The 24,695-nt window shown below is 41.1% G+C and overlaps 1 protein-coding gene across 3 annotated transcripts; it reads left to right on the plus strand.

Moving 5' to 3' along the window:
• Positions 1 to 1,701: 1,701 nt before the first annotated feature.
• On the plus strand, positions 1,702 to 15,662 carry LOC117289461 (WW domain-containing oxidoreductase-like). 3 transcript variants are annotated; one of them, XM_033770599.1, is made up of 5 exons: positions 1,702 to 2,152; positions 8,843 to 8,948; positions 10,880 to 10,944; positions 11,254 to 11,311; positions 14,979 to 15,662. In XM_033770599.1, exons 2-5 carry the CDS (start codon positions 8,851 to 8,853, stop codon positions 14,989 to 14,991), a joined length of 234 nt encoding a protein of 77 aa, XP_033626490.1. In that variant the 5' UTR covers positions 1,702 to 2,152; positions 8,843 to 8,850; the 3' UTR covers positions 14,992 to 15,662. The 3 variants fall into 3 exon arrangements, 2 of the variants coding, with proteins under 2 accessions (XP_033626490.1, XP_033626489.1); XM_033770598.1 differs by lacking the exon at positions 14,979 to 15,662 and adding an exon at positions 14,438 to 14,556; XR_004518944.1 differs by lacking the exons at positions 11,254 to 11,311; positions 14,979 to 15,662 and adding an exon at positions 11,140 to 11,172.
• The last annotated feature ends 9,033 nt before the right edge of the window (positions 15,663 to 24,695 follow it).

The following is a 24,695-nucleotide window of genomic DNA, read 5'->3' on the forward strand; positions in this document are numbered from 1 at the left end:
AGCCATAGCATATTCCTTCTCTGCACCCAGAATAAGTAAACTGCGTGCAACCTCTTCCTCTTGGCGCCTCAACTCAGCTTCTTGACGACAAAGATCCGCTTCTTTATGAGTAAAATCCATCTTGGTTTTCAAGGACAGAGCCTTTGCACGAGCCAGTATAGCTGCTGAGCTTGTGGTTGACTTGAAACTTCCAGCGGTTCTCGGTGATGAATCAGCGCGCTGGGACGTGGCACAAGTTACATCGTCGGAGTTGATTTCTTCAATCATCTTGAGCCAGTCTTGGAGAATTCTTTTTACTGTGAAGGACTTGGGGAGCCGGGGCGCCCTCTACTCCAAACAGATAACCAATGTGTAGTGTACCACAAAACGGTAAAACTGAAAGTTTAATGCAGAAAGTACAACAACTATAAGTACAGAGCAATATATTTAAGTACAAACTGAATAAAGATTAATAGCACAATAACAACATCCGGAATAACAAATAACTAAAAAAGATCACCAAAAAACCACTTAATTAAAGAAATAACAATTTCCCAAGCATGAAATTACTCTTACAGAATTGTTCTCTCTTCGGGCTCAAGATGTCCTCAACAATATAAACCTCTGCTCAAAACACTACTCTTCTCGTCATCTTCAACCTAAAAATAAACAACAATGCATAAATTATTTAATGCACTCAATACACACAGCGAGTGAAAGCCCTCCAGTCATAAGCAGGCAAGGCCCAAATAAGGAAACAAGTTCATGAATATTCATAGCGTCCAAAATAAAAATGGCGAGTGGAAGTGTTTAGGCAAGCCCTGCTATAAACAAAAACTAAGTCTTAAACTCACACAACTAGCGTAGTTAAACAACCATAAAAAGGCCCTAGAACTTCCTGAAGAGTAAACATCCCTAAGCAAGGGAGCCTGGACAAGCTAGTTCACTAAACTACCCAACAGCTTAACAATGGCCTTGACACAAAAATGATAAATCAAGGGAACAAAAGGAACGAAAACTACGTAAATGAGAGAAAAACTAGAAGGCGGAAAATGATACGGCGGGAAAACATGACTGAAAAATACATGCTAATTAGACAACATTTTATTGAAAATTAATCTACAATAAAATCCAAGCTTACCACTAGATAGACTTCAAGGTAACTACAGGTCATAAACGGCCTTCAAGGTGAAAAAGAGGCACTTTCTACTGAGTGGTTTGACGAAAACCGAATTCTACAGAAAACTTATTGGCGAAGAGCACTAGCGCAACACGAGAGGGCGCTATACCAAAAGACGTAACTTTGGGGGCAGAGATGAACATAACAGAAGGCACTGAAAAATGTGGTATTGATTGTTTTATCATGAAACGAATGTCGGTGGTCTCCGGCCGTTGGAAACGAACTGAGATTGTTTGCAAACGCTTTTCCTAGCGGGGGATATGCATTTGAACGGTAGACACAATTAGACACAAACTGAAAAAGGGGAATATAAAAGGCCTTTTTTCTCTTTTTTGTTTCTTTTCTTCTTTTCTTTTATACAATTTCGCGTAGGATATTTTTGGTTAAGAAGATTGAGAGAGCCGTAATTATTCCACTGATTTTGTGTTTGTTTAATAAGAATACTACAAAGAGGTAATTCCTATTGCATTTTTGTTTGCCAAAGTCATTTAAATGTCGTTATTCATAGCTAAAATAATCCTTGCCTTATGTCATGTCGTTGGTTGAGAAGGACGCTTGAACGCAATGCAATCTGTGTATTTTTCTGTGGCGTACTGGGTAGCTAGTTCTTTATACTTCGCTCGTTAGGAAATGCGCCCACAGATGTTTCTGCCGATTAGCGCTGGTCGTTATATGCCCGCGGTAACACACATGGAACCTTTGAAGACGACTAGTTGTAACTCCTTCTGTTCCTTGCTCTATGGTTTGCCACAGTGATTTGTATTGTGACCCTGCCCTCAACTCAGCCTCCCCATCAACACGACGCTACATGCGGATGTAGCGTCGTTTATATAGTCATAGTTTTCTAGTGGGGTTGCCGCGCTTCGCGCGGCATCCCGCTAGTCATTAAAAGATGGCGGCGCCCATGAACGAGTCACGTTAAATGAATTTTTTTTGTGCACGTTTTTTTTTTTCAATCTTCAAGTTATCACCGCTGGATAAAGTCATCATTTGGTAAGCCCTGTTATGTGTCATATGAATTCCACAAATGTAAGGAATAAAATGAGGTACGTTGGAGTAGCCCCGTAGCGTCATACGTTATCGACCCTCATATGACTATGTTTTCGGTCCCCAACTTTGATTCCCGTTTACCGCGAGATTGTGCAAGCTGCACCAGTGACAGAAGCTATGCAGTTTACTCACAGTCTGTATTTTCTTTAGGCTTAATCATGCTGAGAAAAAGTTTCCTGCCGTTGGTTATGCTCAAACATTTATAAAATGATTGATTATTGGTACTAATCACTAGTGCATTATTATGCCAACATTCAAATGAGTCAAAGAAACATCATCCAACCTCGAAAGTTCAAAACAAAATTATTATCTGCTAGATTGAGTTTCATTCTGCTTTAGTCACTAGATGGATCACGTGAGGTGGTTACTATTTGGGATTCTATGGTGTGCCAATATGGGGAAAATGTTAAAATATTTTAAGTGAAAATGACAACAAATTTTTATTTTTTATTTACTGCATACTGTAATAAATTCCGATAAGCGTAATAAATATTAAGTCTACATTAAAGAGAAAATATCATAGATTGGTTTCTTTCCAAACATTACTGGTCTGAAATTGGGGAAAACGGATTGTTATGAAGTGTGTGTGTTTCAAGGGGGGGGGGGGGGGGTGTTTTACTTTCATGCCTTATGACATATCTGTATTCTAATATAGTAGCCAAAATGCCTTAGGACAAAAATGTAATTAAATTTGTTAAGTAGTAATTGAATAATATTTTTGATTTATTTTGCACGCCATATAGCTTCTGAATATTCAATAAAATACCAACCAATGAAAGGTGTGAAAACATATGACGTTGCTCCAATGTCGTGCATGCATAAGCACTGTTAATGGCGGACTGTCTCTCGCAACGTAAAACCAAAACTTTAAAAATTTCAACACACCATGAAGTGTAAAAAAATTGGATAGATGAATTGAAGAAAAAAAAATTAGTTTTTGATTGTGAACAATTTTTCTGTTATCCTACTGAAAACACATGACACCAGGTTTTTTAATTGAGAGAGAAAATTGCAATCAAACAACCACGCTTTTAAAAAAATGATTTTGCGACCTTTTGAAAACTTAGCGTTTTATTTTAGACACATGTATCGAAGGTGGGCCGTAATGGCGATTATGATGAGACTCTTGTTCAAAGAGAGACATTTATTTACAGCTCAACAAGGTTGGTGTCATAATTTCCAAAAGCAAAAGCTGGACAAGTTTTAGATGTGCCCCCTTTCTTCATTTTATAAATAGTTGATAAGAATTAGACAGTGCAATCTCCATAAAATATTAGATTTTATTATGTTTTCATCCATTGCTGTGTACAAATCGTGTCTGCAGGAAGTCTACTTCTAGAAACTATAACTATAAGGCTCCACTGTGAGCAGTACAGAGTCTAACCCGTTCCGTTATAGCACGAATTCGCGCCGTCGCCAGATTTTATTTTCCGTGCATAGCTAGAAGTTCCTGCCATGGCACGAATTAAAAACTATGGTAGCTAACACTATAGCCCTAAATAGTAAATGCCTTACCCGCGGGACTTGTAAACGTGTCTATAAGTGATCTACACACAAAGACTCCCTAAAGGCCTAAGTTGCCGAATTTTTAAAATTTCTACCGACAGGTGCTAATTTGATTATTTTCAGTCGTAGTTTCGCTGATATTTTCAGTGGAAAATAAATTGCTGAATAAATAAATTTTGAATAATAAACCACAAGGGAAACTGACTGGGTAAATTTTTTAATGATTTTGGGTTGAACAAAGAAAAATTTACTAGAGCGGGATTTGAACCAACGACCTCCGGTTTAACGTGCCGGCGCACATAGTCATGATACTCAGTTAACTTTTTTAAAACTTTATGACATGGCAAATAATTAATGTCTAACCAAGCGAACCAAGGTAGTCTGTGTCCACATGTTGTTTTAATTGACGCAGCGCTGTAACATGGCGAACGCTGAGAAGACCGGTGCGTACAAACTCTGACAATTCTACGAAAAACGACAATGCACTGAATAACGGAAATACTGGTTACAGACTCTGTACTGGTGAGTGGGGAGGCTTAATAGTTTCTGGAAGTACAGGAAGTCCAGGCTCTGTGGCTGTTTTGTAAACATGTTACAGGGGTAAACATGTCTCATAGTTCTCTGGGTATCATAATTCCGTGGGGCCAGAATTTGTTGTCAATACTGAATACGTCACCTAGACATTTTTTATACGGCTAATTGGTAGCTGAGAATCCTTTACTGATCTGGTAAAGAGATAATATATATCTGAAATATTGTGTTTTTTTTAAGTAGTTTTTTACATTTTTGGGTGTTCGGGGCAACAGCCCGGAACACCTATTATTTTTGTTCGTTTTTTTAGGTGTTCGGTGAAACGGCCCGTAACACCTCTTATTTTTGTTCGTTTTTTTTCTCTTCTTTTTAGGTGTTCGGGGCAACGGCCCGGAACACCTCTTATTTTTATTCGTTTTTTTATGTGTTCGGGGCAAAGGCCCAGAACACCTCTTATTTTTGTTCGTTTTTTTCTTTTTCTTTTTTTCTTCTTCATACTTCTTCTTCTTCTTCTTCTCAGCGTCCCTTGTCTGCTAACAGAAACAACTTTCCCAAACTCGTATGGACTTGAAACATCGAACATTGTTTAAATTCACTAGGAGAGAAAAAATGCATAAGTTACGTCATGATGACGTCATCCATTCTTCAGTTATGAAAATTAAAAGTTTATTATTTCAAAAAATCATAACTTTTGATCCACATAACGGATTCCTACAATCGATACATCATCAGAAAGGTAATTAAAAACTCTGTGAACGCCTCGCAGACATGACCCCATTTTGATTTTGTCTTCCGGTTCAAAATCAAGGTTGAAAATTCTAAAATTCATGTATAAAGAACTACAAAATTCCCCCATTGATTGCGCGTAAAGATTTTACAATTACATGTACATGTACCTTGTCACCTCGTGTAAGTATGCGGTGCATTGCGGTCACCACGTGTAAGTATGCGGTGCATTCATAGAGCTATATAAATAGCTCTATGGGTGCATTGCGGAGCATAGTCACGCTCTGCGCCACGTGTTGATCGTTATAGTCTGTGTTCGAGGCGTTTTCAACATAATGTCAGGTACATTTGCGTTTTGGTTAGTTAGTCTCTGCTACAGTCGTAAATTTTTCGTAAGTTCATGTTTCCTCAACCACATCGGCCATTTTGACAATCTATACATCATATGAAAGGGCTTTACGTACTTAACAAAAATGGACATGTTGGTGATTTTTTCTTGACCTTTTGACCTTTTCAAACCGGAAATGACTGTAAAAATGATTTGAAAGGGCGTTATTTAAGGGCTTTTAGGTTGAAATATACATCCTTTGATGCTTTACCATCACAGCATACAAGTCTGGCAAAGGGCTGGCAAAGGTCTGGTTTAAAAAATACGCACCAAAAATAACTGCGCCCTCTAGCGACAGATTATAAACATCTAAAAATACACTTTTACTAGATGTTTGTGTCAGAGTTTATGACAATTGTTTCAAAATTGGTATACATAATCTCCTTCATAATAGCAACATATCCGTCAGTTGATATCCGTGCAGTCTTAGCTTGATGAGGTCATCATGTATCAGGTGGTATTGCTTTAAAGGTGTACTTTTCAAAGCTGTGTGTATGCCAAACCAATGTTCGACTGAGGTGAAACTTGAGTACAAATCTTGAGAACAAAGCAAGTGGAATATTTTTTTACACCAGGTTTTTACTCCCAGAAACCGAACACCTAGAGTTTGTTTTAAAACAAACTCTAAATTTTTAGTTACCTTGTTAATGTTGTTCTGTGCCTTAAAAAAAATCGGTGTGCAGATCCATTTCTCATTTTACAAAGAAGATTGACTTCTAAAGTAGATATTTTCACCTCAAAAACGTCAAAGTAAGGACTGAAAGGCAGTGGACACTATTGGTAATTACTCAAAATAATTATCATTATAAAACCTTTCTTGATTACGAGTAAGGGGGGAGGTTGACAGTATAAAACATTGTGAGAAACGTCTCCTTCTGAAGTAATGTAGTTTTCGAGAAAGAAATAATTTTCACAGGATTTGATTTTGAGACCTCAGATTTAGAATTTGAGGTCTCAAAATCTCCAAAGCATCTGAAAGCACACAACTTCGTGTGATAAGGGTATTTTTTTTCTCCATTATTATTTCGCAACTTTGAAAAATCAATTGAGCTCAATATTTAACAGGGCTGTTATTCTATGCATTATATTTAGATACACCAACTGTGAAAACCAGTCTTTGACAATTACCAATAGTGTCCACTGTCATTAAAAAGCTAAAACAACGATTCAGCATAGCTTTGCAGGGGTCAGCCCGATAGTCCGAAGGTCCGTTAGTCCGAAGGTTCGATAGTCCAAACGCGCAAATTTTCCATAAGAGGGGGTTCATTAGTCCGAAAATGTAATAGGGTTCGTTAATCCAAACATTTGATGCGATAGTCCGAAGGTTCATTAGTCTGAATTTAGAATAAGGTTAATTGGTCCGAAGGTTCGATAGTTCGAAACAAAAACGAGGTTCAACAGTCCGAAGGTTCATTATTCCGAATCGACGATAACGTTCGAAAGTTCGAATTGACAATAAGGTTCGAAAGTCCGAATTAACAATAAGGTTCGATAGTCCGAATCGACGGTAAGGTTCGATAGTCCGAATCGATAATAAGGTTCGATAGTCCGAATTGACAAAACAAGTTGTTTAAATAGTCTGACTCCATCGTATTTTCCCGTACAGCTTCAAGGCATAACTATTCCACCAGAAATGCAGAGAGTAACGGGTTGTGTGTGCCTAAAGTTAGGACTGAGAAAGGCAAAAGAAGCATTTCTTACGAAAGGTTCCCTTTTGTGGAACGGTTTGCCTGAGAGATTGCGTAATGAGCCAACCTTGACTTCATTCACTTCTAGGTACTGGCGTTTACGGAGTCATTGATTTACTTTGCATATTGGCTTTTTTGTTGCCTTGTTTTCTCTAATTTTGTTCCTGGTGGTATAGAGGGCTGTTGTTGCTTTTGTGGGGGTTGTTCTTTATGTGTATTTGTTTATCTCTTGTTCTGCGTTTTGCTTTTTCTACAGGGCCCCCAAGGAGAACAGTGTTTTTACACTGATGGGGGCTTCGCTGTATAAATAATACTTAATAATAATAATAATAATAATAATAATAATTGCGAAGGACGTGGCTACAACTTGTTCGAGAAGCTTAGCAGCCATGCAAGGGCGCCTTTGGCAGCCAGCCACATCAACCCATTATGACCACGGAGCACAGCCAAAAATCAAAAGTGTTTGATTTTTCCTGAGGGAGGAAAACCGGATGGTCTGGAAAAACCCTCGTGGCACAGCAGAGAACCAACGCACAACTCAACTCACACATATGGCCCTGGCCGGGAATCAAACCGGGGTTACCTTGGTGAGAGGCGAGCGCTTAACGCACACGCCAACCATGCCACCCTATACTCAGCACCACTGCGCGTTTGTGAAATTTACAGACATTTACAGACTTGGGCGGTTGCTTTTTGGGCACAAAAACTTTCCATCAATCACGGCTGCAGCACCAACTGAAATTTGTTGTACTGTGTTTGGTTGGTTCTCACCACAATAATCAGGTTGCAGTTGAATGACAGGGGAACCAGTTGATTCTGCACGTGCGTGCCGCTGTGTCATTTTATATTGACACTGTTGATTTGAGCTCAACTAAGATTCTGCTGCGCACACACTGTACAGTGGAAGTATTTTTGTAGCAGTGCAATACTTGTTGTCATGACGAATAATACAATCGCACCAGTTAACCAGACGATGCGTTGTTTACATAAGTGTAAATTTAGTACAGTTATTATATGTTGCAGGCATTATGATGAAACTTGCCATTCTTGTTATGACAGCGATAGCTTGACGGTGATCTGATATTGCAATATTTATTCTGGTCCGATAACAAAATAAAAACAAGAGGAAATTCTACAACTTATTGTAAACACAGAAATAATTATGTTTTTTACGATGTGAGTTTGCTTTATTTTTCCACTAGCCTGCTGGGCTACTAAAACTGGGGGAAACAGTATCCAGGTTGTCAACCATGTAGTCCCGAGCTAGCGGGCTACCAGCAATTTCGACCCCTGTAATGATGTCATCCATAAAGATGACACATTCTATATTTTATGGATTGTATGGAAGTGTACTACATGTTTGCTTAAAGCCATTGGACACTTTCGGTAAACAGTATTGTCCAAGTCCCACACTTCGTGTGTCACAAATTATATATAAAATAACAAACCTGGGAAAATTTAGGCTCAATCGGTCATCGGAGTCGGGAGAAAATAACGGGAAAACCCACCCTTGGTTTCCGCACGTTTTGCCGTGTCATGACATGTGTTTAAAATAAATCCGTAATTCTCGTTATCGAGAATTGATTTTGTTTTAATGTTTTCTCAAAAAGTAAAGCATTTCATGGAATAATATTTCAAGAGAAGTCTTTCACCATTACCTTCTGTAAACCCTGTAGTTATTTGTAAATCTGTGAACTTTTTTTTTTTTCTGTACCGAAAGTGTCCAATGGCTTTAAATCTTAAAAAGAAATCTGAAAATAATATTATATATTATTATTTTTTTATCATTTTAAGATCGTAAAATGTCAGCTAGAGGTTTGTTCGACACTGACAGTGAGGAGGAGTTACCAGCTGGATGGGAAGAAAGAAGCACCACAGATGGAAAAGTGTTTTATGCAAAGTATGTGTGTAACTTTGCCTTTTTATCAATCTGGTTCTCAAACATAAAACACAACAGATATTACAATAACTTACCATTACATGAAACATTTTAAAGAAAGTGCATTCATGTACCTCAAAATACAATTGTATTGGTAATGAAAGGAAAACCCTAATTTTGAGCACAAAGAACTGATCTAGACCAAAGTAATTTCCGCTTGTATTCACACATTTTTTTTAACCATGTGTTCTTACATATTGCTTTGTGTACAAAAACATTCAGTTATAAACCTAGACATGCAGTGTTCAAAATAAGTATGGCATCTTCTTCTTTATTAAAAACATTTGCCTTGTACGTGTACGTTTGTGTATTCTGTACATGTGTGGCTTTCGCAGCACCATCGGTTCTTGCCCCCAAAAAACCCAATTAGTATACCTGTGGATTTGTTTCACAGTACTTTTGTGATAAGTATTTGTTTTTGAATGGATTTTCACAGTGGATTGTAAATATTTAGCCTACTTTTTGCCCATGTTGCACACTCTGTGTACATTTAGCCTACAGTTGTATACAATCTTTCAGGTATACAATCTTCCATTGTTTCATACCCGCCAGGCGCCCTTTGTGATGTCAAAGTCATAGCGCAAGCGTCCAGTAACTTTGTGCGTACAGTGCAAGCAAATAACACACGGGAGGCAACAAAAAACGAAGCGGGTATAAACGGGAATGGTAAAGAATCAGTAACAGGACCCTGGCAAAACTGGAAACATGAGTTACATTATGTGCATTTTAATGCACATGTATTTGTATTTTAATTCATTCTTTGGACTGCGACAAACAGATATTTTTTACAATAAACCAGTAATAATAATAATAACTAGACATTAGGTGTTTGTGAACAAACACAAAGCTGTTCCGTGTTCTTTTGCTTGGATTATGTGCTAAAATTACCAAGGAGTCTATAACTGAAAACAAGTTTGAAAATGTTGAATAGTGTCTTGAGTTATCGTGCCACTTCCGGTTGACCCGGAAGTAGAGGTCGACATGGGGTCACGGTAACCTAAGGCTAATCTCCAATGCCCAAGGAGTCTCTAACTGAAAAAAGTTTGAAAAATCGATATTGTCCCACTTCGGGTTGACCCGGAAGTAGAGGTCAACTTGAGGTCACGGTTTTTCAAAGTTTATTTTTAACGCCTAAGGGGTCTAAATCTGAAAAAAGTTTGAAAATCGGTTGTATAGTACTTGAGATATGGTCCCACTTCTGGTTCACCCGGAAGTAGAGGTCAACTTGAGGTCACGGTTTTTCCAAATTAATCTCCAATCCCCAAGGAGTCTTTAACTACAAGCAGGGTAGGAATCGGCCGAGTACTTCTTGAGATATGGTGCTACAACGATTTCCCAATTAAATATGCAAATGAGGGTCACGTGGTTAATTAATTAAGAATTTTAACATTTTTTACATTTTAAGTAAAGCTTATGTTCTAAGCTTCAATTTGGTATAATAAACTCACTCTTTCGGGGATATAATACGGGAAAGGAAAAAGAAAAGAGGCTTATTAAACTAAACTGTGAAAAAAATAAATGAAACAGAGTATACGGGACTGGGAAAAAAAGCACTAGCGGGACCCTCTCTCAATAGTGAGAAACAGACAAAAATAGTGGAACAAAAAATGGGAAGTGTACGGTTTCACAAAGCACAAATATTCATCTTATTTTAGGATTGGTTGCCTGCCACAATGATTTGTATTGTGACTCCGAGGGTCCCTCCATTTGCCCCCATCCCCCATACACCACGCGACACTTGCAGCATTCTATATGCAATGATTTTTAGCAGGTGTCGAGCTTCGCGCAGCATCCCGCTAGTGTAACGGTTTTTGCTTTCAGATAACAATTGTTTTCAGAATGTATGGTTTAATATTCTTTGATTTGCTTTTTATGTTTGTTGAAAAATTCAGCCACCAGAATTGTGAAACACAGTGGGAACACCCTACAACAGGCAAAAAGAAAAGGATTACAGGGGGTAAGTAATAAGTTATGAAGAAAAAGGCCTGCATGTGTGTCCTTGGTAAACATTGGTAAACAATGTCTTTGAGTTTTTAACACACATCATTGATAACAAAACAAGATTTATTTAGGGATTTTGGTTGGGGTTTGTATGACACAATATCCTGTACTTCTCATCATAATATTTTTGGATTTTTACTGATGTTTATAGAGCTTCCATATGGTTGGAGTACGGAAACAGATGGCCCATGATTTTTTGACCAAATATTATGTTCTAATACATGTAGGTGTATAATATTTTTGGATTTTTATTGATGTTTTATAGAGCTTCCATATGGTTGGAGTACGGAAACAGATGGCCAGAACAGGAGAGTTTTTGTTGAGTAAGTTTGCTTTGTGTTTAAAATATTTTAACTGTATAAAATAAATAAAAAACTATGAGGGAAACTGGTTTGAATTCTTGCACAAAATTTACAATGGCCTGGCATTTCAACCCCAACAGTCTTTTTCAAAGGCTAAATGACAATACAACAAAATACAACACAACACACATACACATAAACTAGTCATACATTGAACACTGTAATAGAAGCAGTCAAGTTGAAATGTATAAACAGGGAGAGAGAGACATAACCGTGGAAACTACATTGAAGATGCCATACCCCCCAAAAAAAACAATATGGAGGAGGTTCTAATCGTAATCTAAAATCGATGCGCAGGTTAGGGCTTTAATAAACATTCATAACCAGTAGTTATTTGTATACTTGCGAGACACAAGTAGGCATATCATTAATAAAAACAACAAACAGCATTGGTCATAGGACTGAGCCCTGCGGAACACCAGAGGTGACTGGAAACCAGTCTGATGAGCTTATTATGGAACCAGGCAAGGAATGGGCCATCGATACCAGCACACCCGAGCTTCTCAATAAGCTTATTAAGAATGATTGACGGAGTCAAAAGCCTTTGAGAAGTCCAGGTATACCACATCAGTGTTCCACCCCCTGTCGTAATTAGAACCAAGATTGTGGGTAAATTCAACTAATTGTGTGATGCAAGAACAATTCTAAAGGCATGAACCCATTTTGGTACATGTATATGTCATGTTCATGTACATGTATGTACAAGCCAAAGTGAGATTGTTATATACTTGCAAGTATTTTTTTGTAATTTTCAACTAAGTTTGTCAATAATTTGTTTACATTTTATTTCAGGCTCAAACATTGACCTCTCCTGGATTAAAAAAGAAAAAAACTCAAACTAAAGTCTTAAGGTTTTGAAATATATTGTTTTAACCCAAAAAAACTCTATGTTTTTTAATTTTTTTACATGATCCTAGGGTGCACGTCCCGGAACGATGTACTGTCCAGACAGTTTACATGACAAATTATTCGAGAATAATGTACAAAATGAATGAGGCGGACACTCGGTGGTAAAAAATAGTGGATAGATATATCTGCTGCACTGCATGTTCATAGAATTCGCTTTTTTTTTTTGCTCTGACAATGTTTTTGTGCAGCTTGGGCTGTGACGCTCGATAAATCACAATGAATTAGATAAATAGCTCAAGATTCTAAAATCGTGTAAACATTAAAGGAAACAAAGTAACAAATCATTCAACAAAGCAACCAATCATTAAAGACACTGGACACTATTGTTAATTGTCAAAGACTAGTCTTTACAGTTCGTGTATCTCAACATATGCATCAAATAACAAACCTGTGAAAATTTGAGCTCAAACGGTCGTTGCAATTACGAGATATTAATGAAAGAAAAAAACACCCTATGTCGCACCATGGTCACATGAAGTTGTGTGCTTTCAGATGCTTGATTTTGAGACCTCAAGTTCTAAATCTGAGGTCTCGAAATCAAATTCGTGGAAAGTTACTTCTTTCTCAAAAACTGCTCCACTTCAGAGGGAGCCGGTTCTCACAATGTTTTATACTATCAACCTGTCCCCATTACTCGTTACCAAGTAAAGTTTTATGCTAATAATAATTTTGAGTTTTTACCAATAGTGTCCACTGCCTTTGAGAGTATTTATTTTTGATCAAATTTTGCGGAAATGTGGAACTTTGTCGTTAGCATCTGTTCAACCTGATTGAACAGCCGTCCATACCATTCGGCGCGGTGTGCTAAGTGTTTACTGACATCTTCTTTTTCATAAACTTGGCTATTATAGATGTTAAATTTGCATTGGGGATAAAGAATATTAATTTTTGTTTTTACCCATACACGTGTTAGCACTGTATACTCAGTACTTTCCCGAGTCCTGTGGAAGAAATATCACAGGCCTATTACTCGGATGGGATTCGAACCCATGACCCTTGCAATTCTAGAGCAGTGTCTTATGTTTTGGCAGCGGGTACCGCAATGATATAAGAGATGTTAAATTTGCATCGGGGTTGAAGAATATATATATTTCGTGGCTACTGGCCGTAATCTTACAAGCCTTTTTAGTCGGATATCTCCGCTGCCATTACTGATGGTGATAATTGTTGAGGAGGGTACCAGACTCTAATGAGCCTTTGGTTGCATAACTAATTGACAGTGATTAGGGATTTGTTAAGGAGGGGACCAAAATACCACTGCTGATGCCAAATTCATTGTTTTATATTAAAATATTGTCTGATTGGCTCTTTGAGTAAGACCTCATGATTGGTCGACAATTATTATAACACTTGTAAGTGAATTATTCCCATCATTACCATTTTTGCGGTCGCAACCGAGATTCCTTTCACAACGTCACGCCAGATGTGCTTATCAGACTTGTTTGAATTTACCCATGCGCTCAATATAATAAAATAAGTGTGTGCTATATTTTTATTCAACTGGGTAATTACCCTTGGAGTCAACTTAGAGGGAAATAGTGTAGTAAACAAAATTAATACAACAATGACAGAGCCGATTGAATTAAAACTATGCTAAAATGAGGGACAAAATAATCTACATTTACCGGTTTATGGATTTTGCATACTTTGTCTTCATCCACGTCTTTTTTTATAGATTGACATGGCCTCATAATACTATTTCCCCTAAATATTTTTCTCCTTAATTGTAATGTACTCCTATCCAATCTTAAGCATAATAAGGCAAATTAAAGGTAATACACAATTGAAAAACTGTCTCGTGACACACTCACACCCCTGTAGCAATAAAATTATTATTAGATAGTCAACAATTTATTAGTCTAACAGAACGAAATGAAGAGACACACAAATCCACAAAAAAAGGAAATACACAAAACTAAAAAAGGCCTTAGGCATATAACATTGTCCACCACTAAACTTTAACATCGATATCAAGGAGCAATTAGTATTTCATTATTTCACCGACTCAATATAAAAATATTTCTGTATTCCAAGCTGTTATGACAAGCCTGTTTGAAAAAAGAATTTTGATTATACCATGTTCGATTAGCAATTTATGACTTAAGGTGCAAAAAGTAAAAAAAAAATCATAGTTTGTTTTGTGATGGCATCATCATGACGTCATTTCTTAATTTACAGGAACTTGCCAATACCTAAGTATCTACCAATTTTCAACATGATCGCACTAATACTTTGGGAGTTACACGACTTCAAAAAGTGCACCTATAATGCCACGTGACGTGACCCTCAATGACATCATTGATCTGAAACTTCACACATATGATGGCTGCCTGACGATCAACATGTGTGGCAATTGAGAAGTGATGACACAAAACTTCAGCACACACATCTTAAAAAGAAAATCCACTTTGAACTGTTTTTTACCTGCAGCTAGAGGTGCTCTTGTTTCGTGATGTCATCTGTACTTTTTTAACTGCACACCCTTGCCAGGCACTAACATCGTTGAAAGTAACTTTATAACTATTCCCACTTATGAATTAGAGGGCACTTCTGGTTTCGACCGGAAGTAGAGGTCATGTGATTTCATGCACACAAAATAAGATGAGGACCTAATTTATCCTTATCAATCATGAGGGCGCTGCACCGCGGCGACCACCTTTTTGTACAGCTCTCGTTCAATGTTGTGATATTCGTCTTTTTTTTACTGTTTCCGTCCTAGTTTATCGTCTTAATTTGTCTTACTAGTCTACATTATGGCACCAAGATGTGTGATGGTGTGGTTTTTCGTCGTTTTGATATCTCTGTTGAGCAGTATTGGACACATTTGTGCTACACTATCCGACGGAAACATTGCATGTGGGTGGCCATTACATGAACGCATTGTGTATGGACGCAACGAACTGTTAAATCTTCGCGGATCTTCGGCAGGCATTGTCTTGCCCAGCAAAGACATTCCCGAGGACTTACGAAAACGCAAACGGGGTAGGAAAGGTGGAATCCGAACCCGTCTTCGGCGTCGAAGATTCAACCCAGCACTGCCATCAATTATTACAGGTAATGCACGATCCCTTTGCAATAAACTTGATGAACTATCTGCAAACACTAAATATCTAAATGAATACAGAGATTGCAGCATGATGTGTTTCAGCGAAACATGGTTTAAAGACAGTAACATTGATACAAATGTTGATGGCTTCATCTGTAAACGTATGGATAGGTCCCCTGAATCCGGAAAGTTATCGGGCGGAGGTGTGTGTATTTACATTAATCAAAGATGGTGCACCAACATTTGTGTCAAACAAAGCCATTGTTCACCCGATGTTGAGTATATTACTGTGGGACTTAGACCATTCTACCTTCCGAGAGAGTTTCCACAGATATTTGTCACTGTTGTATATATACAGCCAAAAGCAGACAGTGCTACTGCATCTTCTATCCTTGCTCAACATGTTCAAGAACTGGAAAAGAAATCCCCAGATACTGTCAAACTCATTATGGGTGACTTTAACGAATGTGATTTAAAGCATGTGATGCCTCACTACCACCAGTATGTCAATATTCCTACTAGGGGACATCGTACCCTGGACAAATGTTATGGGAACATACCCGATGCTTATAAACCATACAGTAGAGCACCGCTCGGAAAGTCGGATCATGACATGATATATCTTCTACCAAAATATAAACAAAAACTGAAGCAAAACAAACCTGCTATAAAAAAGATCAGGAGCTTTAATCAAGACAACACGGAAACTCTACGCAGCTGTTTTGATTGCACAGACTGGGATGTTTTGTTTTCTTCCAACTCAATTGAAGAATCTACTGATGTAATCACCGAGTACATCAAGTTTTGTGATAACTGTATTGTACCAGAAAAAGTTATCAAGACTTTTCCAAACAACAAACCATGGATGACAAAAGACATAAAAGAACTCATCAACAGGAAACATATGGCGCACATAAATAACAATCTTCAAGACAGACGCAAACTACAAAAAGAAATCAACCATCTCGTCAAACAATGCAAGAAAAATTATGCCCGGAAAATCGAACATAAATTCGGAAAAGGCGACCACAAGAGTGCTTGGGAGGGATTGAAAGTCATCACAGGATTTGGCGTCCGCAATAAATCGGAGATACCACAAGGTGATCTGAATTTATTTGTTAACGGCCTCAACCAATTTTATGGCCGGTTTGATCGCAATAACAGTACAAATGGAGATGAAAACCACACCAAGCTGTGCATGGAGTTGGGCTCACAGGGAAAAGCATCTGAGAGAATCGTCCTTACTACCGGTCAAGTTGAAAAGTCCCTCAAATCGATTAGGACAAACAAATCTGCAGGACCAGATGGGATCCGCGGTAAGATTTTAAAAGCGTGTCACAAAGAGCTTGCAGGAGTCTTTCAACGATTATTCCAATGGTCTTTAGACACTTATACAATCCCCAGTCTATGGAAATCCTCAACAGTCATTCCAATTCCCAAGATACTGAAGCCAGCTGTTCTCAATGACTATAGACCGGTTGCCCTCACACCTATTGTGATGAAATGCTTTGAACGGGTCATCAAAGGTATTCTGCTCAACGAAACAAGAAATGCAGCGGACTCTTTTCAGTTTGCCTATCGTGCGCATCGTGGTGTTGATGATGCAATTATGACATTATTGCATAACATTTACGGGCACATTGACAACTGTAAAAGCTATGTACGTACATTATTTATTGACTTTTCCTCTGCCTTTAACACAATAAGGCCACAGTCTCTTTTGTATAAATTACTGCATTTGAAAGTTAACCAACATCTTGCCCTCTGGATTAATTATTTTTTACTGCAGCGACCACAAAAGGTCAGATTTTCAGGTGTTAGCTCTGATGTCGCACACTTAAGCACTGGAGTTCCACAGGGGTGTGTGTTATCACCTCTTTTGTTTTCATTGTTCACAAGTAACTTTAATGTCCAAAGTAGTTCTTGTATTGTGATTAAATATGCAGATGACACAGCCTTGACTGGATTAATTTCTGGCAATGATGAATCAGAGTATAGGATAGGAGTTAATCAGTTTGTTGATTGGTGTGAAAGAAATAACTTAGTTCTTAACGTAAATAAAACAAAAGAAATGGTTTTTAACTTTAAAAAAAACATTCAACCTGTACAACCTGTTAAAATTAATGACATGTCTGTTGAAGTGGTAAAGGAATACAAGTATCTGGGAACTGTAATTGATGATCAGCTGAACTGGAACTCTAACACCACGAAAATCTATAAGAAGGCTAATCAACGGTTGTACTTTGTCAGGAAGCTGAAGTATTTTAATGTTAACACCCGGATTCTTAATCTATTTTATCAGAGTACTATTTTATCCTTGTTGACTTTTTGTGCAAGCACTTGGTTTAATTCACTTTCAGTTTTTAATAGGCAAAAACTAGTTCGCATTACCAAACAAGCCAGTAGGATTATTGGTTCAGATAATGACGGTCTTCAGGAATTAGTTAAGAATAGACTTATGAGTAAGTTCCACTGTATTTTGTCTGACAACACACATCCCCTTTACCCACTGATTGTTCACAACAAATCTGGTAGGATCCGTCAACTAAGCCTTAAGACTAACAGGTTCAAGAACTCATTTTTACCTATTGCTATCCATAATTTTAACTGTGATTTTATTAGATAACTGCAATGCATCCAGCCCTATGTACTGTCTTAATTGTTTATTATTGTTTTATTTGATTTTCTGGCATCTCCTGTGCAATTTGGCCTCTTTTAATTTGGGGAGGGGTCCACTACCCAATCATGCTTTAGCGTTTGACTGTTTGTTTGTTTGTTTGTTTGTTTGTTTGTTTGTTTGTTTGTTTGTTTGTTTGTTTGTTTGTTTGTTTTTTTAATTTTTTTTATAAACTTTCATTTTTTTAACTTACATTAAGGTTATTGTTTATGTAGTATTGTGGTAATTTTTGTGCAATTTTACATTTTAATATTTTATATGTTGCTGTACAATAGGATTGTAAATTTCATGTATTTTTATATACTTGACGAATAAACCATTCAATTCAATTCAATTCAATTCAATTCAATCCCACAAACTAATAAATGAATAAATTTAACTGCTATGCCAAGGCTATATTACTAATAAACTATACCACACAGACATTGAAATGGATTGGGGTAGTGATCAAACTTGCAAAAATTGTCAAAACAACATGATTATTATTATTATTATTATTTATTCGTCCAGAACAACACAAAATAAAAAACAAGCAAATATAAGAAGTACACCTATTAACAACTTAAGCTTAAACGTCATCATGTTGGCAGACAAACAGCTTTCAAAAGTGAACCTTGACAGCATGCCACATGACATGTCATTAAGCTATGTGTCCACAGATATGTTGCTGTTATGAAGGAAATTATTTATACCAATTTTGAAACAATTATCATAAACTCTGACACAGACATCTAGTAAAGGTGTATATTAAGATGTTTTTAATTTGCCGCTAGAGGGCGCACTTACATTTGTTGACGCATCGGTATATATTTTTTTAACCAGACCTTTGCCAGACTTGTATTTTGTGATGGTAAAGCATCAAAAGGTGTACATTTCAACCTAATAAAAGCCATTTATTTAAATATAGTGGTTTAGGAAATATGAACTTATGAAATATTGACGACTGTTGAAGAGACTAACTAATCGTAAGGGACATATTTGTTTTAAACGCCTTGAACAAAGACTATTATACCCAAAGCAGCACTGGAGCGTGACTGTGCATCGCTTACAATACATGTGTTGTACATGTAAAATCTGTACACGTGACTAATGGGACATTAGATTTTGGCCCTAGATTGCATCACAGAGCATCTAAAATTTTCCCGGCCCTTAATCGGGCCCGCACCCCGAGCCGTAAAGGCTTCTCACACGCATGCTCCATCATTGACAGATTTGCACCTCCCCCTTGAAAGAGTGGAAGGGACGTGTACCCCACCCCACCCAACCTCATTTACGAAAGGTGGGGGACACAGTATCAAATGTTCCCCGTGTCGTTTGACCACCTTTATTATGAAAATCGTGTTTTGCACTGAGGAACTGTGGAGCACTGAAACACAATATACTTACAGCTCATTGTTCTGTTTCGTTTGCCATTTGGCCGCTAATGGCCTAAAGATTGCACCACAGAGCATCTAAAAATACAAAAGTCTACTTCACTCTACTTACCGGTAGAGTCGAGATACTAATTTGCATATTCCCTATGCCGCGAGGCAGAAATGCTAAGACTTTTACACACAATAGCGCCCTCCACCGTCCTACCCATAACGCCCCGCGACATGCCCGTCACGGAGTCGTCCTCTTTTCTCTTAGCCGCGAGTGGGTGAGGTTGTGTTTTAAATCTGTTCCAACAGTTCAACCATTGTCTAAACCTTATCCTCGCTAAGAGTGCTTAAAAAGACTAGAAAGATTGTAGAGTTTTAGTTGTTGTTGTTGTAGTGAATTGTGAAATAAACTATAGTTTGATTTCGTTGAGAAAAAAATGAGTAGCGTAAAGAAACTGGGGAGGGCTTCGACTGTCAGTACTGGGGTTACGTCCGTTTTCCCGGGACAGTCGGAGCTCTCGGGGGACTGCGCCGGCGACACTACGTCGCCCGGCTTGCAGTCCTCCAGCCGGCCTACGCAGCCTCTGTCGGCTGCGTCGGCCGGAAGACCCACCGATCAAAGAGAGGTTGCTTACCGCTCCCCCTCCTCGGTCAGTGTGCGTGGGTCGACCCAGTTGAAGGTCAAGTGCCCCGGCAAGGCCAAGAAAGCCGGTGCCGGGGCAGCGACCAAGAGAGGTAGGGCGAAAGGTGGCTCTGGTCCGGAGTGCACCGCCCACTCTCCCAGCACCGCCTCGGGGTCTCTGAAGCCCGAGGGCATCCCCCCTCCGCACGGCTCAGAATACCCGGCCCACACCGACACCCTGGATTCCCCCACGACGGTTGGTGACGGCCTTTTGCGAGGGTTGAAGACCCACAATGCACCCGCCCACGCCATAGGCTGTGGGGCGCTAGCCATGGGGAGAAGGATTATGGGTGCGGAGTTGGGTACCTCGGACGCCCCCGGGATACCCCACTCACAGGGCCCGCCCTCGTCTTCAGATTTCATCCGTTGCTCGGGCATCCCTGTCACTCAGGTTTCCTCAGAGAGAGCCTAGGATTCGTCCCATGAGCGGGTATCGAATAAGCGGCAGAGGACCAGAAAAGATCGTCATCCTCGGTCGTCTGACGACTCCTCACCTGACAGCCATAGGAAACATAATCGGGGTAGCGAGCCGCTATCCCGAGACGAATTCCTCACGGCTTTCCAGACCTTAGCAGCCTCAATATCTGGCCGACACGAGGTTCAGGAATTTTCCCAGTTTGCGGGACCGTACACCCAGCCCGACCAGGCCGGTCATGGCTGGGTGCGCCATACCATGCACGGTCAGCCAGCCACCGGCCTCCCCTCCCAGCCACCGTCCTGCGGTCACCACGCAGGAGGTTGCATGGGGTGTAAGGGATCAGGGTGATGTGCGGTCACTCACGGGTGCACGTCCACAATCCCGGGCGGGGATTAGTATACACCCCTCGGGATCCTTTGTATCCGATCGGGATGCAGAGCACCATGATTTGTTAGGCACAGCCCTACCTTTGGGTGAACAATCAGGGAGTGTATCCGACCCCCCCGTGTCCGACGACTCGTCCCCGGAAGAGGACGAGTTGGCCACGGCAGTTCAACGGCTTTCAATTGCCGAAACTGAATTGCGCCTTGTCCAAAGGGACATGGCCCGAGTGTTGGATCTTCCGGCCGAGGAGGCGGGGACGCCCCCTCTGAACGGCAGTCTTTGAAGAGGAGGACTGGCCCCGCTCCGAGGAGTGGGAATATTTTCCCGGCTATGCCACTCGACCGGGTATGAGCTGACCGCATCGAGAGCATTATGTCGGCATCCTCTTGGACGGCCTACCCCAAGCGGGCGGATTTATATTACCGATTTCCCCCGGGGGATTTCGATAAATATTTTTCGACCCCGGCCCTACCGGACTCCGCGGCAGACAAGCTGACCGCAGACAGGGGGTCAACCTCGTCCAAACTTCCCTTCACCGACAAAGCGCGGGGGAAGATGGAGGAAGTAGCCAGGAAGATAGACTCAGCATCGCGCTTTGGCATGCGCACATCGTCTTTTCTACTTCTCTTGTCCGAGTACCTCACGCTTGCCGGCGATGAGGACTCGGTGATCCCAGCGGACATGATGGTGGCGGCCCTCCATTGCCTGGATAATGGCCTGCGCACTGTCGTAGATCAATTTACGAGAGTATCCACCCTAGCAACATCTGCCCGTAGGGCAAACGTCCTAGACGCTCTGTTCCTCCCGTCCGTTGGGGCCCGCAAGCGACTTGATGCGCTCCCCCTAACGGGACGAGACCTGTTTGCAGGAAAAGTCTATGGAGGCCGAAGCCAGGCGCCTCAAGGCCACAGAGAAGATCAACTTGAGGAAGCCGCGAACCTCCGTACCGGCGGCAAGGAAAGGCAAGCAAGCCTCTTTTGTGATTCCACGTAGGCGCTCACAGAGACCCGCCAGTGGCGGTTTTCGTGGGAACCAAGGAACACCAACCTCGTGACCGTCGTCACCGACGCGTCTCTGTACGGCTGGGGGGCGACCCTCGACCCCCATCAGATAGTGGGGGTGTGGGGCCCGGAACACCACTCGACCCACATCAATGTCCTGGAAATGCTGGCGGTCCAGAATGCCCTCCAGCACTTCCGGGCACAGTTAGCGGGGCAGGCCGTCCTGGTGCGCTCCGACAACGCTACAGTGGTAGCGTATATCAATCACCAGGGGGGCACCCGGTCGGCCCGACTGTGTGCACTAGCCTGGGACCTAATCCACTGGTGCATACAGCAGGGGATCGCCCTGTCGGCGGTGTACATCCCGGGGAAGGAGAAGGTCACGGCTGACACTCTCTCCCGGGGCTGGATCGTCCCGACAGAGTGGTCCCTCTGCCCCTGTGTGGCCCAGTCGCTCTTCCTGCTTATCGACCGACCTCATATAGATTTTTTCGCCTCTCGGACGAACAATCAACTACCGATCTACTGCGCCAGGGGTCCCGACCCCGGGGCATGGCAGATCGACGCTCTGACTATGCGATGGGAGGGGCTGTTGGCATATGCCTACCCGCCCATCTCCCTCATTCCACGGGTGCTGACAAAGATCGAGCAGGATCATTGCAAAGTTCTCTTGATCGCCCCCTTTTGGCCCCGACAGCCCTGGTTCCCTCGGCTGGTCAGGCTCCTGGTGCACAGGCCGGTGGTTCTCCCACAACGCCCGGACCTCATATACCAGCCCGGGTCCGGAGTGGTTCATCCGACTCCGAGGGACCTGCACCTGACGTGCTGGGTGCTGTCACAAGATCCCTCAGCGCAGCGGGCCTTTCGAGACGGGCTGCGGAAGTTGCCGCCCAGTCCCGCCGATACTTCTGTAGAGGAAGTCGGGGATTTCCTCCTATATCTTTTTGATAGCGGACTGGCAACGGCCACGGTGAAAAATTACCGGTCGGCCATTGCAGCAGTCCACGGAGGATTCGCCGACGGCTCGACAGTCTCGGATAACCGGGCGATTGGGCAGCTGACTAAGGGGATGTTTGTCACCCGTCCCCCTGTGCGAAAACTGGTCCCATCCTGGGACCTCTTTAGCGTGCTGTCGGCACTAACAAAACCCCCGTTCGAACCACTGAGTGGGGCCACGTTGCTACATCTAACGGTCAAAGTGGCCTTCGCTACGTCTCGCTGACGTAGCGAGCTCCACTCCCTTACAGTGGCGGCGGGGCACATCCGGTGGGAACCCGGAGGGGTTCGCCTAATCCCTACGGCAGGGTTTTTAGCCAAGAACCAGTCCGGTTCTTTCGAACCTCCAGATATTTTCGTTCCCAACCTTAAAACCTTTTCGGCGGTGACAGAGGACAAACTTTGGTGCCCAGTACGGGCGCTAAAGTGGTACATCGATCGCACGAAGTCACTCCGAACCGGCCACGAACAGCTGTTCGTGTCAACGGTTCCACCATTCCGACCAGCATCCCGGGATACAATCGCGCGTTTGATAGTTACAGCCATCCACTCGGTACCGGGCGGATGGCCAGCCACCGATGGTCCAGTTCATGCCCACGAGGTACGGGGGGTGTCGGCCTCATGGGCTTTCTTTAAAGGGGTCTCCATGAGTGACATAACAAGGGCGGCCTCCTGGAAGAGCCCGTCCACGTTCTCTGACTGCTACCTGAAGGACGTTCTAAAGGTGGAGGGGAGAGCGGGTAGAGCGGTGTTGCAGGCGGCCAGCCAAGCTGCAAAGCCAGAACAAGCTCCACCTCGTCAGTCACGTGTTTAGGTGAGTTTTTCCACGGTAATATAGTGCTAACAATACTTATAAGGGACCATGGATAAATTATGTCACGGGAACGACCGCGTCGCGACGCGTTCCTTCGCGTGACAAAACGAACAAAAGAAAAACTACGGAGTGGAACGCGTTCTCCTCAACCACCGGGTCTCGAGGAAGACCCACTGTATAACAAAGGAACAATGGTGTAGGCCGAAAACCACTGTGTAGTTATAATCGGCTTATCTGGGTAGATAAACCCAAGTTGTAGCCCTTTTCACACAATAAGTCAAAACACAACCGCAGATTAAAAAATAAAAAATACTACGTCTTTGCACGACCGCCATGCAAAATAATCCCCCAAAGTAAAACAAAGTCAATAGGAAAAACATCTTACATTAAACAGTAAAACTATAATCTTTTTTGTACATCCAAGGTGTCCAAAATGTTTCATGTTTGAACAATGAAGCCAACACGTTATGAAGTTTTTCTTAAACATGCTTAATATTTCCCAAGGAACTGCTGAAAATTCACCACGTTGCCCAAGGTACCAGCGACGGCGCCAATGTTGTATGAGTTTAGCTCGGGCACCAACTGTTTTGATTTGAGATTACACGGATGGCAAGGATTATTCTTTGATTATATTTATTCATGAACTGCTACATGTCTGTAACTAGGTAGCCATGTTTTAACTGTCTAAAGTCTCCCAAGAGAGGGCGCTATTACAATAACATGTAAAATCACCACATCTTCCTTTCTTTAAATAAAGAAGTTCATAATATGAAGTTATTGTCCTGACAGTGTACATGTATATAGTTCAAAGTTCACATTCCAGTTGATACGCGTATCGCGATGCGGTAGTGTTATGAAGACGATGTGGAAAAGTTCAGTGTTAATTCTCGAAGACTGGTGTTTATAAAAACAACTAAATTTCCTCAAGAAAACTTTAAATTTAAGAACTTGAAGATAATGCTGTAAACTCATTAACGCTGTAAACTCATGAACGCTGTAAACTAATTAACGCTAAGTTTAACTGTGACTGTAAGTAAGGTTTGGCAAGTCTCGCGAT

The sequence above is a fragment of the Asterias rubens genome, chromosome 4 (assembly GCF_902459465.1).
Source record: "Asterias rubens chromosome 4, eAstRub1.3, whole genome shotgun sequence".
In the NCBI taxonomy this organism is placed as follows: domain Eukaryota; kingdom Metazoa; phylum Echinodermata; class Asteroidea; order Forcipulatida; family Asteriidae; genus Asterias; species Asterias rubens.

Excerpts from the sequence above, each read along its gene's own strand:
- LOC117289461 (XM_033770598.1), top strand. The coding sequence starts at position 8,851 with ATGTCAGCTAGAGGTTTGTTCGACACTGACAGTGAGGAGGAGTTACCA. Across the intron at positions 8,949-10,879 it reads GGAAAAGTGTTTTATGCAAA|CCACCAGAATTGTGAAACAC; the intron begins GTATGTGTGTAA and ends TGAAAAATTCAG. Across the intron at positions 11,312-14,437 it reads AACAGGAGAGTTTTTGTTGA|GAACTTGCCAATACCTAAGT; the intron begins GTAAGTTTGCTT and ends CTTAATTTACAG.